General features: G+C 35.5%; 1 protein-coding gene across 8 annotated transcripts in view; it reads left to right on the forward strand.

Annotated features, from left to right (window-relative positions):
• PARD3 (par-3 family cell polarity regulator) overlaps positions 1-18,923 on the forward strand; it is a 479,965-nt gene that overhangs the window by 233,741 nt on the left and 227,301 nt on the right. For all 8 annotated transcript variants that reach the window (XM_086614468.1, XM_086614472.1, XM_086614469.1 and 5 more), the window contains 2 exons: positions 6,438-6,529; positions 9,555-9,638. In XM_086614468.1, the coding sequence (XP_086470594.1) occupies positions 6,438-6,529; positions 9,555-9,638 (176 nt within the window). The remainder of the gene's footprint in view (positions 1-6,437; positions 6,530-9,554; positions 9,639-18,923) is intronic.

Genomic DNA, 18,923 nt, shown 5'->3' on the forward strand with positions numbered 1-18,923 from the left:
CATATAGAAGCTATATGAATATTGCCATTTCCAATTGTGGGATGACCATCCTGCACAAGAATGTGAATAAGATAAAGATGACTGAGATGTGAGGAGAATGTTAACTCATATATATATATATATATATATATATATATATATAGTAAAAATACTAAATAGGTTTTTATGATGTGTTTTTTTGATTATTTTTTGTTTAAGTGGATACTGATTTAATGTAAGTTTCTCTCTCTCCTCTTTCCCCATGGATTACTGATAATAGCATATCACCTAGTATAGGACTGATGCAGATTACACAAAGCTCTTACCTAATTATTGTGCACATATATGTTTGTGTTCAGAGAGAGAAACCCTTTTTTTTTTTAATTTTTCAATAACTTTTGTTTTTTTCCCTGTGTGATCTTTCTAACTGCTCTTCAGATTTGATTGAAAATTGCCATTCTCTGGAGATTTGGCCAGTTAATCAAGAAGTGAGAACATTAGCACAAAAGCCTGATGCTGGGATATTTGTGCTAGTTAAGACACAGGAAATAGGTCCCCTAGGAGCAGTTTCCTATCAAGTTGATCATACAGAGAGAGAACCTACTTTGTGTTGCAAGGACCAAACAAACATTTATAAAACACAGCTGCCAGGAGACTAATAGCAACACGATCTCTTCTTCCATAATCATTACAGAGAAGTACAAGAGAATGAAAGGGGAAAGATGAAGAGATGGGCATATTTTAATAACATAAGCATTATTTTTGTTGTGTCCCAGCTGGGGGAAAAAAAATACTTGTCTGCAGGCTTTCAGGAGTTTTTTTTCTTGATAATGTGTATTTCTCTACATTAAATCTAAAGTACCTGTTGGACGTTATGTACTATTCCTTTCTGTCGGGTGTTTACAGCATTTCATTCACTGTGCTAAATTAAAAAAATTAAATGCTAGAAAACAAGCAAGTGTGAATTCTTCTTCCAAAACACAGAGGCTGTATATTGAAAGGGTTTTATTTGCAGAGGGGTATATGTCTGATATAGTTATCATATGTTGCTCACACAGGTAGCTCTGCCTGTTTACTGCAATGGTTTGCAATTGCTTGCCAGTTCAGGACCCTGCTTTCTGTTGCTAATGCTACTGGAAATGCTGAAGGTGGTGTATGGTGAGAACATCTACCCTGTGCAAAAATACTTTGCTGCAGTTGCTCTGTAGACTAGTAAAATTACAAAATAGATTTAATTGTTTTTAAAGATGATTCCTTTGTATAGCTCTTGTGTATCCGTGTCAGCCCATCTTTCTGCTGAGGCTGGATGTCTTGTTCAGTTAACTTCACAAGTCAGAAAAAAATTTATTTTGTGTACAATGAGAGCAAATTACTACAATTTACAGCTAAATTTCCGAGACTTTCTCTTTTCACTCAATATGTTAAATCTCAGAGTGGTAGAGCGTGCTTTCCCAGGGAAGGGCACTGCGGTGCAGCTGAGCCAGTTGCGATGCTGGCTTGTGGCTGCTGTGAGGTCAAGCTGGATGAAGATGCTGAGCACCAGTACCCAGGCTATCCTGGCTTTCCATAATCCCCTTCCCGGCACTCAGACAAGGTGGAAGATTAAGATCTCTAAATTGAGCGTACATTAACAGCAAAGTCAGGACAGGAAGATGCAGGTTTGGGAGAGGGAGCCTGTAACTGATGTTGGAGATGCAGGTAGAGACACAAGAGGGATGGATGTAACACTGTGGCTTGCAGAAGTGAATGAGGAAAATGTGCAGAAGAGAGGTCGGTGGTGAAACCGTAGCACAGCTCCACGCACACATGTATCGCGATAACCTTTACTTACAGTTTCCCTTTCTTTAATGTTAATTTGGATTTATTCAGTGCACAGGATAGTTACAGTTTACTTAAGTGACCAGTCAGGTTTTTTCTCTTATGTTGGTCAGTCTTGCTGACCTTGCTGTGGAGTGCTCAAGTCATGTGAAAGCAGAGTTACTCTCTTTCATACAACCATTATCACTAAAATACCCAATCACTTTCTGGACAATAATGAAATAATGATTATATCCCTCTGAATTGAAAAAAAAAAAAACAACAACAAAACCACAAACCCCAATACCTTTGCTTCTATTTTTTTTTCAGTTATCGGTAGAATGGAGATGTTGCTATCGAATTTGAGAGATGGGATTAAGTGGTCGGAGAAGACAGATTTATACAGAACTCTTACGTGCCTCAGAGCCCATTTCCCATTGTGTCGGACTGAAATAGATTGTAATCAGCACTTACTCGGACCAAGCACCTAGAAATAAAGATTGCGCAAGTGAAACATGTAGGAATTTAAGTGACTGGACTAACTTTATTCAGACTCACTGGCTACTATTGAGTTTTCTGCAGGTAATCATCTAAAGAAGACAAACGTGAAGAAGTTCCACTTATGTTTTTGGGGATTTCAATACAAACGTGGGAAAGTGCTTCTTTGAAGATGAAGTAGGTAGTGACTGGTAGTAATTGTGGATTAATCAGAGGCAGGAGCTGATGTTTTGGTAGTGAAAGATAAAGTGTCCAGTAAGACAGGGAAAGTGCGGCTGGTTTTGAGCTTGGAAATGAAACAAGGTAATCTTGACTCAGAAATAATCTCAGAAAATGTAATTAAAGGGTCTGTTTGGATTCATATATATTAAATAAGGTTCTGTTGACAAACGTAATGCTAACATTTCTTAACTCTGAGGATTTTCTAATCCTAAGCGGTGATAGAGACATTTTCTTCAAAAATATAAAACAAATCGGCAAGTTTTCATATGTATTTTATTAAGGCTGTGCAGGTGAACTGTGAAAAGTTCTATATGCAGAACTGCTAGCACTAGTCCATTTAAAGCAGTTAAGAGGTTTTGTGTTGTTAATTTTATTACAGAACTTAGAACAGTAATGGAAAAAATGTTGGGTTTTTTGGGTGTACTGTTTTTTTTTTTACAACACTGCTACCGTACCTGTGCACAAACTTGACTCTTATTAAACACAGGAATTTTTTACATTTTCCATTTAAAAGTAAGAATAACTCTTTGAAATCTGTAATTCTGTTACACTAACACAGATTTTAAGAACTTTGCTTTCGTTTTGATGCCATTGTGTTGTTTCATCTCCATATAGTAGGCCTAAATAAATCACAGATGGCTTATGTGCTTATGGGCACTTACATCCATGTCTGGTGGCACAGTGAGTCTCAGGTGAGAAGCCCTGGCTGAGTCATCTCAGCAAAAGGGAATTGGGGGAAGTTTAGACTGAACACATCAGAGTGTGTGGAATTACATTGGAAGATGTGCTTTAAATTTTCGTCCATGCTGTAAAAATGAAATGATCTTTAATTACTTCATTCAATTTGGAAGAAAAGATCACTCTGTAGTGGCTGTACATTAAAAGCTGTATCTTTTGATATATCAGGAATCAGTATTTTTAAAGAGAGAAAAGAAACCTTACAAGTTTGAGAGTTGGCTCAAATCAGTTATTTCTGAGAAATGTCTTCAATAATATCCTTATGGCTTCTCAGAATCTTTCTTGGTCTTCTGAATGTCCTTTTCCTTGGTTTACCTCATGATAGCACATCCAGGTGGAATTTGCCTTTCAGAAGAAAACTACTTTCCAAATAAAGGAATAATTGCTTGATGCAAAGATTTTCACAGCTAGTTACTTTTCTTAGTAAATCAGAATTTTAAGTCGAATCTCTCTGCAGGTATCCAATTTTTCTCTCTGTTCACTTCAATGTAAATCAAAATCTGTGTTATTTTGAGAAGAAAAGAGAGCCTGATTACTGTAATATTAAAGATTTTTAAAAGGATACATCATACATCTGTTGATTATGGCAGTAGTGCTTTCCTTAGGGTTGTGATTCCTCCTCTAAGCACCTATTTAGAAGCACATGCATGTTTTTGATACAGATCTGTCTGCTGTCCGGGAAAAGCCAGACAGAGGCGTGTGGGAGCTGCTGTTTCTTAATTGCTTGGATAACTGACAGTGAGTCTGGTTCCAAAACTTGCTGTGTTTATAATTCTCAATACAAAAGGCACAAATGTAGATGTGATGGTGCCAGATAGCATCTGTTTTACATAGCTTCTGGTTTGCAGTTTCTGATGTCTTATATCCTAACATTAAAAGATGCGATATAGGCAGGAGGCAGGTATGTTGGCTGCTGCCTTTGTCCTGGCTGCGCTCGGGGTCGGGGGGATGCTCCTTCCCTTGATAGAATAAACCTCTGGACCACCAGGTAGGACAGAGAAAAAGAAAATGGGACATGCAACAAGTGGAGAGGCTCAATTGTGAGCTGACATTAGGAGGCTCTGGAAAGGGAGAGCAAAGTCACCATGAGCGCTGGGACGTGGTGGGAAGGATTTCCGCAAGGGATTAGCTCCAGTTGTGCATGGTGGGCTGTATCTCAGGAGAACACTGAAAGATAGCAAGTCCAAAGGACTGCTGCCAAGACTGAGTGGGGAAAGGGGAGTTTTGTTTACACACAGACTTATTTTAAACTAGTCAAGGGAAACATTTATGGGGTTGAAGCATGGTAAAGTGTAGGACCCAAGTGGTACTAAGTGAATTATGCTTACATTGTACATATATAGATGTCTGCTAAAATGACACAGCATGAAGCCAGGCATTTTTTTTGTTGTTAGCAAAGGCATATCTACTGATAGAGAAGATGTTATTTCAGTCTCTTCTTACATGTATGTATAGTTATCATATGTTTGCTTGAAAAGACCACACATGGAAAATTGCCGAAAACATTGTATTAACAAAGTAATGTTCATTCGTGAGGACTTTTTGACATAGCTGATATTCAAAATTGTGTTTCATCAGGAGCTCTGATTTTAGACTTGCAGATAAAGCTTCAGTGCAGTGTGAATGCTTACATAGTTTTCTACAATCACCACTGTCACTAACTTCAAAACAACAAACCCATGGCAACAATGATCTGCAAGATGCTGTATGAAACAAAATGGAATGCTTCTTAATATCAAAACTCCAAATGCTCTGATTTTCCTATATGTACCTTTTTGAATGTAACTTCAGAATTGTCATGGAGTTTGAATATTTATCTATTTTTAAACCTTTATTCAGTGGTACATATAGCACTTTAGCTGAAATCAATAAATTTAGAAATGTAAGCACTAGCTTATGTCATGTTTATGAAATATATGGATTGTCCTTTATATTGGGTTTATAAGCAACTTTTACTATATGAAAGATATTTTATTTTGAGCTCTTGTTTACATTCATAATGCAGTTCTAGGCAGGTTCAAGATGCTGGTTAACCTTTGAAATGTATTACTTGCCTAGTGCTTAACAGAGATAGATGACGAAGAAGTGCATATTAAAGCCTCTCAAAACACAGGATCATCAATCTTCAAGTAGCTTGACTTCACACAATGTGCTGCTATCCAGGATGCACAACTCATATCTACAGCCCATGGAAGCTTGATGCATCCAGCCTCCTGCTTTTGCAGATTCTCAGTGGAAATGTCAATTGGACATTACCAACTGCCTCTGCCAGCCTTTAATATCCCTTCAATAATTTAATATATTGTCTGACTCTGCTGACTCGTAACCTGTCACTTATTATTTTACTGACTTGATGGCTCTAGCTTTAGAATCTAAGTCTGCGTTTGAAACCTACTCTTCACACTTTATGATATTTCCTGTTTGGTGACGTGGGTAATTAAACGTATAAGCTTCCAATCAGTAACACAGGTATAAGAATGGTTTTAGATCTTACTGGTAGTCCTTGAATTGCCTTGATCTAAATTTGAAAGTACAGCATTCACAACTTTGACATTAAAATTATACATTTGGTGAATAATGTATGTACTTTTTGGCAAGTCAAATTAAAAATAAAATCAATTGGTTAGCATTAGAGCCTTGTGTAACTCTGATGTCAGCCTTTTCTGGCATGCTATTAATAAAAGCCTGTGATAAAATGTTTTAAAGAGGTCTTGGTACTTTATAGAATTATACGAGCTGCATTTTCTTACACTGTTTTCAACTTTTTGCAAATGAGCCTGAGTGAGCTGTCTTGTGTGTTCAGTTGTGTCTTCAATAACCTGCCCAGAGAGAGCTCGGAAGGAGTTTGCCCGAACAGTGCTGACCATCAGCTGATTTTGTGCTATTACTTGGGTACCATTTAAAAAAATGCTGGCTGTAATAGCTTCTGTAGCATTACTTTTACAACTGTAGCAAAATTAAGATATAAAACTGACTGAACTATAAACATCATTACAAAAATGCATAACGTTACAAAAAAAAACCAATTTTCAGCACTTTCAGACAACGACAGAGAAGATTTTTGTAGTTGTGGAAGCACATGCTTCCACTGCACATGTGGTTGCTCCAACAATCTGAAAATGGTAAAATGGCGTTCTTAAAATAAGTTAACCTATTAAGCCTAGGCTTAAATTATTTTTTTATTATTCTTCTTTAATATCTAGGATGAAGATCGAACAGAGGAGGACAACAGCAGAGTTGAGCCTGTTGGACATGCAGACAGTGGTTTGGAGAATGCTACCAATTTTTCCCTGGAGTAAGTTACTGGCAGAACACATTGTTTTAATTATGAGTTTTGAGACTGAGCATAGACTAGCAAAAACCTCAGAATAATATGAGTGATACTGCTCTTAAGAAAGTGGGGCAGTCTTTTTTAGGTCATATGTCATTTTGATTTTAAGCGATTTGCTTCATGGACCTTTTTAAAGGAGATTTTAAAAAGTTTAAAAAGCCTGTGTTAAAGATGAGCATTGGAAACTTGACATTTGTAAGTGCTGATGCTACAGTAGATTTTCTGCCTCAAAGAAGATGCTTATTTGATGGAAGTCTGAAAACTTGACAGAAGGAATAGGGTCAGTGCTAGCACAAATAAATCAACAGGCAAGAATTTCAAAGGGGAAAATCTTAATTCCTGTCACCAGTTTGTAGTCTACTGGGAACATGTGCATGAGGGTCACGTAAGTTGTATGGTCAAAAAACTCATAATTTGTGAATGGATCAAAACTGATGTTGTTTAAGAGTGGGGAGCTCCTCCTTTAAAAAAAAAAAAATCCTTAAAGAATATATTTTTTTTCAGCACAAGATACAGCAAGCTTGACCTTTTGCATTTCGTTGCAAAGAGCTGATCCATACCTCACTATGGAATTAATGAGAAAATATCCCTTCTACCTTTAAATTGAACCTTTTAAATTGATTAAACTTAAATTTTAAATAAAAACAAATCTTCTGCTCCTGTTTTTTCTGAATTAAATTATGAACTAGGTGCAGGGGGTTTAAATGTTAGATAAGATCATGGTGACATCTATTAGGCAATACATGCTGAGTTGACTCCGTTCCATTTACAAAACCTGTTACATTGTAAATTCCAAATGCTGTTTGCTAAATAGTTTGCAAAATTTCTGTCAAATTTAATACTTCTTGTTGTTGCTTTTAAGTAACTTCTTGACTTTTGATCATGTGCTACTTCATTCTTTTCTGTTTTGATATCAAACTTCTTTGTATGTTTGTTTGAAGTAGTTGGCCCAAACTTCTGAGAAAATCAGGAAGCAAATTTGAAACAATCTCTCTTAGGAAAGGCTCATTTCCTTTTGTTTTCTGTTTTATAGAGTTTAAATTTGGGATGTATTTTTTTGAAGAAAAAGTGTAAGAAAAATCAGTGCCTAGGCCTTAAATGCATATGTTGGAAAAAAGGAAGGTTACTGGCTCACACAGTAGAACAAGTTAAACAGTGTGGGCTGGATATGAAAACTGACTTTTTTTTTTTTTTTTTTTCATTTAAGCTATGTTTCCATTTATTACAGTTCCAGGTGAATCACACTGATTTTTCCCTTATTCTCTTCCTCAGCCCTCAATTTGATTTTAAGCTGATAGGAAAGTCGGAAGAAAGTTGACCATAGGAAGCTGTAGGCATACCAATAGCAAAAGATGCCTTCTAGAGTACCTTTTGAAGGTGAAAGGCATTGCTTGATTCCTGTGAGCTGCTTTTCACACTAGTTAAGGAAAACTTAGCATTAATGTGCAGTGAGAATGAAATGCAGTTAGCCTTTACAGAAACTGGATCAGGGAACATTACCAAATGTTATAGTGCTGTCAATCTTACAACATTGGTCCAGGTCTGAAGAATAACATGTTTTCCACTGGTGTCTCTCAGCTTTCCTGTTGTTGTGATACTTTCTTGAGCGAAACAGTGGCAACAGGGATAGAAACTTTCCATTTGTGTTGTTTAAAAAATGAGTCAAAGAAATCAGGCATGAATTGAGGCATACAACAAATGTAAAGACTACTTTAAAAATACAGTAAAAAAATTTAATGCGGAAGTAATATAAAGCAAACTGTAACGCAGGATTTTTGTTGACTTCCTAACAATATGTGATCTAGTTATTCTCAGAGTCCAGATTAAGCACTGCAAGTTTTCGTGATGGGCCACCATATGATCAAGAGCTTATTGAAGGAAGTAGAAAATCTTTTACTGCTGTCATAGGGCATTGGTCTTGCTCTTTGCTCCATTTCTAGATTAAATTTAATTTGTCTGTTTATGAGAAACAAGCTTCTTAAAGATTTGTGTATATATACGTCGTGCCAGGAAATATGGAAGAAGTATGTAATACTGGAGAGAGGCATAAGCCACAAATTTAGATTGTGGCTTTCGTTCAGATATCTCACTTCCAGATTTACTGGGAGGTTTGGCCTTCATGTAGCGTTTTCTCATTTGGGTATTTATAACTCTTTATGTTTCGTGGGCTATATTCCACCTTTCCAGCTGTGGACGTGTTTCAAACACATCAGAAGATTTGTTCCAAATCTATTTCTAGAATTTTTGCGTGTCTCTTTCTGAACCTGTGCTTTCCTCTTTCACTTTTTCCCACTCTACAGCAAAAAGTATAATTGAAAACTAGATGCATAGTTGCTTCAGGAGGACATCTGGTTGGTTTTGAATATTATAGTTAAATCTTACTTTGGAAACTTTGCCTAGTAATGAGATATAGATACAGCAATCTTCCAATAAAAGAAACAGAATTACAATAAAACAAATTCATGTGTTTTAAAACTAGAATAATTTAGCCAATTAAAAATTTAATAATTCTCATTTAATTAAGGGGTAGTTATGAGAAAACTAATGTTAAGACTTAGAGTGGGCTTTCTCTAAGATAAAAAAAAATAAAGCGTGCTAGTACTATGATCAATGTTTAGGTTTCTGAGGGAAAATTATATGTGGTGTCTAAGGTATTTTCCCTCAATGGTCCAATCAGTTAACTTTGACTTTCAATTTAACTTTAGAGTAAGGAAGAAATAAAGCAATATGCATGTGATAATGATGATACCTATTTTTATGTAGCAAACTAAGTTTGCAAAAAATATTCTTTATTTTTGTTTGGTTTATTAATGAGCTATTTTTGATGATTGATCTCTTTCATGCCATCAGATTAATCTTCAGGTACGTAAGTTTCAACAATGCTTTCATCACCATGACTTAGTTTTGGAATGGTCTTGTTTTTCTGTGTATGTTTTTTGGTTCCTTCACGGTACATGTTCATATTCCCTCATTCATCATTGTCTCACAGTGATATGGTAAAGCTCGTAGAAGTCTCCAATGACGGCGGGCCTTTGGGAATCCATGTAGTGCCTTTCAGTGCCCGAGGTGGAAGGTAACGTATCGTGTAGGATTTTAATTCAATTGTAACTTGCTATATTTTATCTTAGTTGTATTAATTTTTGTATTGTGTGGCTTTGCCTTCTGTAGAATATTGCATGTTTTGAAAAGACAGTCTTTGATTAAGAAAGGAAGAAATTCGAGTTTACTGGCTCTGTACTTGGAACGGTCTCTATAATGGGAAGGCTCTGCTTAAAAGGGGTTAGAACTGTGGGGTTTTAATTGAGGTTCTGTTGTAATCTCATAGGAAATTGAAGTATGAAGATGTTTTCTTTTAGACTCTTAAAAATTATTATCTGCTGCTTTAATTCAGGTAGATATTTATGCAACATTTCTTTGCTGACTGTTTAGAGCCACAAGTTCCCACACAACAGCAGGAGTCTAACCCAGAGGCGTCCTACGCCTGCTCTTGGTAAGAGTGGAAGAGAAAGGAATCATCACACTTTTGATATTTAGTATTGTCCCATGTGTTGGGCTTAAAATGAAGTAGCAAAACCAGTTGAAACATTCTGGTTTTGGGGAAGGTGAACCTCTTTTATTATGTGACAGGCTGGAACTCCTGAAGTTGAATTGTTTACAAAAAAAGTGTAGAGAAAATCTTTTACATTAGCAAACATAATGTGGAGGATTATGTTAATAAACAGAATGCATCATCTCTAATACTAAATAATAATTACTTTACTAAAGTAGAGTTTTAGCATTTAGGGTCATTGACATTGTCTCTGAAAACTAGCTTAACTTATGTAGTAATTAGTGGCAGACTTGAAGCTTTTAAGTATGTTGAAAAATGAAAGTTCTTCAGGGATATGTGCAAGTTTTATTCTTGTGATGCATGTTTTAAGTATACAGTGTATTTCCTTTCTTTAAGGAAAAGGGTAACAAATACATGTTTTATAAAGTAATCTTTGATTACACATGAAGGGGTATTATGTTGTGACATGTCAGTTGACCCAGCAGCAATTTCAGTTTAGTAATTAAGAGCAAAACGAACTTTCTGGACGTATATCTCTTTCTCTCAAGTATTAATATCCTCTTTTCAGAAATGATAAATGTATTTTTCCTTCTATACTAAATACCTTCATGGGATTTTAAACACAGTATAAGTGCTTTATTTGCAGTTGTTACTGTAACCCAATGCTTTTATAGCCATACTGACATGTATTACAAGGAAATGTAATTTTTTTTTTTAATTTAAGGCTACTGTTTCTGAGGACTGTGAGTATTAAGAGCAAACGTCCGTAAAGTGGTACATTCTTCTTTTCATAATCTGAAATTTAGTAAATTCAGTGTGGAGATGGAAAGGGCATGAGTGAATGGTACTTCAAACATAAGCTCAGAAGTAAATCCCATAAAGTTGGAAATGGTTGAAATGTTCACACAGTTATCTGGGAATTAGACAGTGTGAAGGCCAAGAAAAAGACCGGTTTAAGAATGTTGGCTGCCTGCTAAGTACTTATTTAATATAATTGATATTAGAAATGTATATTTTGACGTTTGAATAAGAATTTTAACTCAAGTAAAATTCACTTCCAGAATATTAATATAGTTGTCAAGTCTGAGGCGAAGCTTAAATTGTTTATACATAATAAGACCATGTAAATGAAAAAGCTGTAAACACAGAAATAAAATATCTCACTTTTTTTAAATGATGCTATGTGAAGAGCTACAAAGGAATTTTAACTTTTTTTCGTCCTAAGTTTGGGTTTACATGATCAAGTTTTATTACAGGAAAGCCAATTTTAAGTACAGATGTTTAGAATCAGGACATGAAAATCAAATTCTTTTATAAAGGAAATAATTTTTATATTACCATTTATCTACTTTTTCTTCATAATGCTAGAACTATCCTCATTGAAAAATGGATGGTGCATGCAATTGCTGTCTGAGTTTTTTTTTTTTAACCCACCCAAAATAATTTACTGGTGAGAGGAGATCCTTGTGTCCATGCCTTGAAAGTATGGAGGAGCAGAGTTGGAGAGGACCTTGGATATTTCCAAAACATTTCTTCCGTGCTCTCTGCATTGTAGTGGAAAACAAGTTGAGTTAATTTCTTGGTATTGCTTATCAGCACTTCCTGCTGCTTTATTGTCAGCTGTGCCCACACCTCTACCTGCTAGACATTTTCTCCAGCTGCCTGCAGCCTGTGGTGTGCGCAGGGAAAGAAATGCACCCAACTTCAATTTTGAGCACTTGTGGTGCAGTTTTGATGTCATTTTACTGTGTGTTTGGGTTTTTTTTCCCCTCCTGGTCCCCCAGCTCTTTTGAGCAGATAAGATACACTTGGTTCTTCTTTTGCTAGATTCAGAGGGAGAGCAGATGCTTGGCAGGGATCCTCTTCTGCCTACTTACTTCTCACTCTAGCACATGGCTGCTCTTTGTTCCTCCTCTGACTGCAAAGCATAATGCTCGATGCTACAGTGAACTAACTTACTTGAGCAGGGGATTTGCTCAATAGAAACCTAAATATACAAAACCAAACACAGGACTCAGTAAAGACTTTGAGGGATGTTCAAAAAGAAAATATCTGATATATCATATAGCTTAGTCCATTTGCCCGACCTTGTTCTATATTTACTTGGTGTTCAATTCCAATACTGCTGCGTTTTCAATTATTTTTCTCCCAGTTCCTTTCTTTTGCATTTGCAAGTGTTACTTAATAGGCAATGGTTATTAAATCAATAATTTTAAAAAGTGAAAAAGTATAAAAACCTACTAATGCATTTCTCCCTTTTTTCCCTTTGCTGCAAGCAGGGCCTTTCTCCCACCAAAAAATCCCCCCTTCCCCAAAGCTAACATCCCAAACCTCTAAAAATTATACACCATAACTATGTCCTTTTTTTTTTTATTGAGAAAATATTTGACTTTTTCACAGTCTTTTGAGGGTTTGAGATTGAAGTAAGAATCTGTCTTCAATATTGGCTTTTGATCTTGAACAAAGTCTTGTAAAGATCTCTGCCTTATCTATATAGATACTGCTAATTATTTCTGTTCCTAATAAAACTGAGACCTTTTTTAAAAGAAAAAAAAATTAAAATCTCCATAATTCTCTGGGAGAAGTACTATTGATTTGTACAGACATGGCCAAACTTTCTTCTATGGATATGTTTATTATCCTTCTGTTTTACCTCTAGAAGTTTATCAGTGCTTTATTGGACTTTCTGATCATATGCTTTGGGTAACAGAGTTTGTTCTCCTTATCAAAAGGGAGGAGAGGTGTATGTATTCATCACCTTATGGTTGTGAAGCTTTTCACAATAAAAGTTTTGTTTCTAAAATCTACTTGCGCATTTTTGCAGCGGCAGAGATGCAGTGCTAAGCAGAAGAGGAGGTATGAAAATAAAAGCAGAAAGAAGGACAGGATAGAAAGTGAACAGCGAAGTATTTAGATAAGAGGAGAGCAAAGAGGAAATGAATGAGAGGAAAGCATAAAAGGAAAGAGAATTCTACATCTGTGCAAAATTGCCTTTAGCACCGATCCTTCCTTCTTCTTAGATGCTCAGAGAGGAGAGTAAGTGCTCAGTCCCTTAACAATATCATTTCAGCAGTCCTGGCTGATGGGAGATGTTATGTTGATGCATTAATGGGGTTGTGTCTAGTTCTCTTCTGCAAGTTTAATAGTAATTATACCATAATTTACTGTTATATGGCCTCTTCTACTTTTAAGTCTTTGAGATCTTCTCAAGTGCTATACCCTAGCTGCTCTTCTGAAATCTTGCCATGTCTATCTTTGGAAGGAGATTCAACTGACACAGGGAATATATGTGGTAACATCGGAAATCTCTGTGAATAATGATATGGAAGTTATAGTCCCATAGTCCCAAGACTACTATGAAGTCTACTTAATAAAATAGAACAGAAAAGGATTTGGATATTCGTCTGAAAACCCCTTAAAGAACATCCATTAATAAGTATCTGACACGTTACTTTGATGCAGAGCAGTTTGTAGGGCTCTGCCAGGTGTTCTACCTATTGAAGCGTGCCATAAAATCCATTGTAAGTCATACCCCTAAAACCTGGCAGCTAAAAATATTTAATCTGTGTTTTTATGTTATAGATCATAAATATCTTAAAAAAGGAAGTCTCAGAAGAATGGGAAAAATGAGACAATTTTATTTCTTTTTGTCAGTTTAAATGACAAATTTAACAGATTTTATTTTTAAAAAATTAAAAACCTCAGATGAAGGTATATAATGGTGTATACACAATCCCCATACTAGAAAACTGTTTATATGTTTTTCGGTTCTGTAGTCTTCTTATTCTTTTGGTTTGCCCTTCATTTTCTAGAGTATATAAATCACGTCATATTTCACTGTAAAAGTTTTAGTCTTTTACTCAAGATACAAAGAAAACTAAAATAATATCTAATGGCCATTGTCTATACTGAGAGTCCTTAATATCTCCTTGAAGGTCCCTCTCTAATAATCATATTCTGTTTGATCATCTGGGAAGTATGTGTTATCTGCCTCTCCATTTATTCCTCTCCTGCATTTCCAGCCTTTTAAGTCTCAAAGGTAGCCATGGTTTTCAAAAACAAATGCATTGGGAAAAGATTCCCTGTGGTGTGAATGTACCATTCTCTCACTCTTTTAGCTGAATTCAAGGCTTTCTTTGTCTGATCTCAGCCTTCAAAAAGTTATATAAACTTAATGTAAAATATTATTCAAGCTAAAAGGCTGAGGAGTAGTTACCAAAAATTGGAAATTGGTTCCGGACTTCAGGCATGAAAGCTGATAAAGTTATTCTAATGCCTCTGCAGTAGCGCCGTGATGTCAATGTTGTGCGAAGGAGTTTATGTCCAATTTAGCATTGATAAGCCACGATAATTTAACCTGAACAAACAAGCTAATTTGCCTACTCTGACTGCTGAATCTCAGGAAATTTATACCATGTTTATGTTCCTGTAGAACTTCTCATAGATCTTTCATTGTGTGGAACTGCCACACATCAGCTTTTCAATCAATCCTTATTTTTGCTCCTTAATTTATTTTTTGCCTTTTCGTGTTAGTGACTTTACGTAAACATCTAAATTGGTTATTTTCTGTTCTGTCTGATTTGATTATATTGCAGTTAGCCTGCAGGTAATAGGTAAATAACTTCAGTGTGTACGTACAATGGGCGGTGATGGACGAATCATATTCTAGATGCTCAATGTAATATTTTTATTACTCTCATAGTATTTCCACTGTCAGTTTTTATTAAGACAAATTATCATCATTTCCATACAGCTGGATGGCATGTGGGGAGTTCACAGTTTCGAAGAACTACCCAGACCAACTCAGGCAATTTAGGTGTCAATAGAACATTTGCTGCTTATTTCTAGTTTTATCATTGGTTGTAATTTATACTGAGAACTGAAATGTTAACACATGTAGCCGAGTTTATTTTAATTGTATAATTAGAGTAATGAACCTTATGGAAATAGAATGGTACAAATGCTAATATAATCTAATCTGTTTAGATTCCTAGTTAGATATTTAAAACAAATATAAAGATTGAGCTCTGTGCTTTGATACTGTTTCCCTTCTGTCTCTGTGTCTGCTACAGTTAGTCTAAAACAGTGTAGGTACCAAATTTCCTTTTATAATTATTGTTTTGACAGCAATGTAGATTTGCAGAGTGTTTTGCAGAGGTTCACACAATATTTAATCTAATTCTTGAAGAAGTTATAGTTTAAAATGTTTATAATGGAAGAATTTGTGTTAGAAAATGTGTTGACTTTAGCTGGACAAGACTAAGCAAATCCAAAGGCAACCCATATATTTGTATGCTACATGGTTGTGTTTAACAAATATGTATGCTGACTTTTGTATTTTTTACTAGATTAGCTTTCAAAATTTATGTTTTCCTAATGTAGGAAGCATAATATAGAAACTGTAGTAGAGCTACATTTCCACTTATCAGGATTAATGGTGGTGGCATACGGCAGGGAAAAAAAATCCAATTTGTTTTTAGGTTATTGCATATTTGCAATATCAGGTCTACTCTGTTTATCTCCAGTTACTGCAACAACAAACATGAATTCCCATAATGCCTTTTTTAGAGTCATATTCTTACATCTGACCATAACATGATGAAGAAATGCTGTAGGAAATTGATCAGCTTTTGTCACTAAAAGCTTCAGGAACATACATTTTCTGCAAGTTCTGGGAGAGTTTACTCTGCTATGCAGAACCACATTCAGGAAATTGTTTCTGGAACTGTGTCTAAAGGGATCTTTTGCCTCATGTGTTTATATTATAAAAGTAAATAAATTAAAAGACATTGTGAGGATCCTGGTTTCGAATTTGACTCAGGCTGTTCATCTAGCCTTGAAGCTGTTCTCAGTGACTTTAGCTTTATATGCTTGGTTAACCTAGCTCTAACATTTGTTAAAAAGCAAAATCCTCATGAGCACCATATGTTGTATCTGAGATGAGCAATCTTGTATTAAGAGAGCTTACAATCTTTGTTTAATGAGATTATTTGCAATTGTGACTGGTGGTTTATTTATATGTTACGTTATTTTACCATTGGTTGGGATTAGTAATATTTTTACTAGATTTCAGAGGTTAGGTGAGGTAGATTTAAGAAATGACAAACCGTGCATAAAGATGCATCTTGCCTGATTATTTTAATGTAGCTTCACAATGCAAAACAGTAGAAAGCAGCGTTTCAAGAAAAATGCTATGCAAAAACCATTGATAGACCAATTACTTCATAATCATCAGTACATAGAGACATTGGGATGAAATAATCATATTATTTTGTGTAGTGTATTATCGTAGTTTTAACTTGGAGTGTTGTACTTAGTGTAGAATATGTTTTGATATTTAGCATATTGATATATTGATTTTTTTTTATATTTAACCATATAAACAAAACACCTGTTGCAGTTACTGTGTATGGTCTCATGCAAGCATTGCGAGCACATCCAAATTCTGAGTTGTCTTTGAGCATTACAGAGAAGCACACCTGCATCAAAGTGCCCTTGGGCATGAAATGAAAGAAAAGGAAGAGTAGATCCTCTCCCCCTCAAATATTTTGCTGGTTTTCTCTGAAATGTAGCATTTCCAATGTCATATTTGCTTGCTTACCTCTTCCCCGTTTAGAGATATCTTCTTCTTCCATAACTTCACTTTGAGGCCTAAAGACATTGTCTCCTCAGAGAAATGCAACAATTCACAAGTGAAAGTCACAAACTTGTTTTCTAACCATCAGTTTTATGTCTCAAAACTATAATTCTGATAAAAATAATGTAGCAAGGGCATATGAGTCTTTTTCCTTTTTATCAATAACATTCATAACTGTTATTTTAGTGCTTTCTGCAACTATCAATGTATATATTTTTAAAATAATTATAAATTTTTCAAATCTGAGGCTGTGTTCTAAGCTTATTTTTGTGAACAGAAGGAAAATGGATTGAATCAATGTTTTTAAAATCTGTTTTACTTCCTGTGACAACTTACCTTCAATAAATATCAACAAATTTGAGTACAATGAATGGAGCATAACATGGTCATGAAGTTAGTGTGTGATTGTTGTGGACTTTTAGAATTTTTTGTCATGCAAACTATTAGAGGATTGTGGGAAAGGCAAACAGAAAACTGCCTAAAATATCTAGATAATACAAGATGTTTCACGACCTTGTTGATCAGAAAAGAAAAAAAAAAAATCTACAAAAGATGGAGCTTTCCAAACCCAAAGAATATCAACTTGAGATGGGGAGGGATAGGACTAGATACACACTAGCATTGGTTGTGTTTTTCAAGTGTGAGTGAGATTGTTGTGGGGTGTTTTTTGTTTGGTTTTTTTTTTTTCTGAAATGCATTATTCTAGAGAAATGGTACTTTAGCTTTATGGAATTTTCTGATCCTTGTGCTCACCAGTTTTATTGCAAAGAGACAGATTGCTAATTGCAGCAGCTGAGCTGAAGTCAAGCCCACTCCCAGTTAGCATCAGTGACTGTACCCAAGCAGTCCATCGGGAACCAAATGAGGGTGGAGAAGGTTTGCCTCTGATGGGACCTCAGGACAGGTCAAAACTGCTGTACCTTAGGTGCTAACAAAATACTCTGTATCAGTTTGGAAAAGAATAGTATCACTTAAATGTTAACATCTGACTCGAACTTCATGTAACGATTTGTGTTGTCAAAATGCTTTATGTTGTTTTTCTCCTCACAGTCTGTTTACATGTATAGATCCTTTCAACATTGTATCTTAATGTCTCTAGGTGGTTCCAAAATGGAAATACTACTAGGATCATTTCTCTTACTCCTTCATCTGCCTTGTAGGAGAAAACGTATGACTGTTCTGTAAAATAAATGTCTTATTTGCATATGTTGATGATAAATTGGTAAATGAAGAATTTAAAGTGGAAGAAACAAGTTAATTTTGCTTTTCTGACCCATTTGATGAAGTGCTCAAGTGCATATATAACTTTCGAGCACATGAGGAGTCCTTTTAAGCATCATTGACTGTTCATTTACTTTGAGGTATGTGTGAACTGAAGTGCTATGATCACTGAAAGTTTTGTGCTGAAAGACATATGTGGTCTTACAATTTCTGCCACACAGTCAAGTATTTTTCACGCCATGCCTTGAAATGACTTCTGAAAAAGTAATGCTGTTGACTTGGATGATGTGAATTTGACCCACTGATACATCCTGTGGGATTTCAGTGTAAAGCTGATCTTTACAAAAAATCAAATGTAGTGTTGATGCAAGAATGATCCTGAGGATTGAAACCGTCTTCAAACTTAGATTTCAGGTATAGAAACATCAATGACTTTTTGAACTGTACTACCAGTACCTCAGAAATTCACTCTTCAGGATCCGTTTCATAATTTCAGGTTGAATAATTGTTTGCCTTTTCTGTCTAAGAATGTCCTTAAGATGACACTGTGGGTAAGCGCTAGACAGAGGTGCTCATTGCACAGAGGCTATCAAATGGTAATTGTTTTCAGTCGTTATTGAAGCAATTAATTTAAGATAGCATGCTGAATTAAAAACAGCATTTAAGTTTTTAATTTCCTCTTTGCTGTTTAGTAAAAAAATTTAAGGTTTAAAAATGAAAGTGTTTGGTTCACGTGAAGTTCCTGAATCCTCTATTCATCCCTTCGTTATAGGCTGCTTACTACATGAGCTGACCCCGTGCTTCACTTGCACAGAAGCAGTGGTGATGGCTGTGATATTCTCTGCTAATTCACAAATTCAAATTCTAAGTTGAACCTGTTAAACTTCAGTTAACTAGCAGAAAAGATGCCAGCTCTCACATATGTAGTGCTTCTTGGAGCTTTTACTGCT

This window comes from Tauraco erythrolophus, chromosome 7, assembly GCF_009769465.1.
Source record: "Tauraco erythrolophus isolate bTauEry1 chromosome 7, bTauEry1.pri, whole genome shotgun sequence".
NCBI lineage: Eukaryota > Metazoa > Chordata > Aves > Musophagiformes > Musophagidae > Tauraco > Tauraco erythrolophus.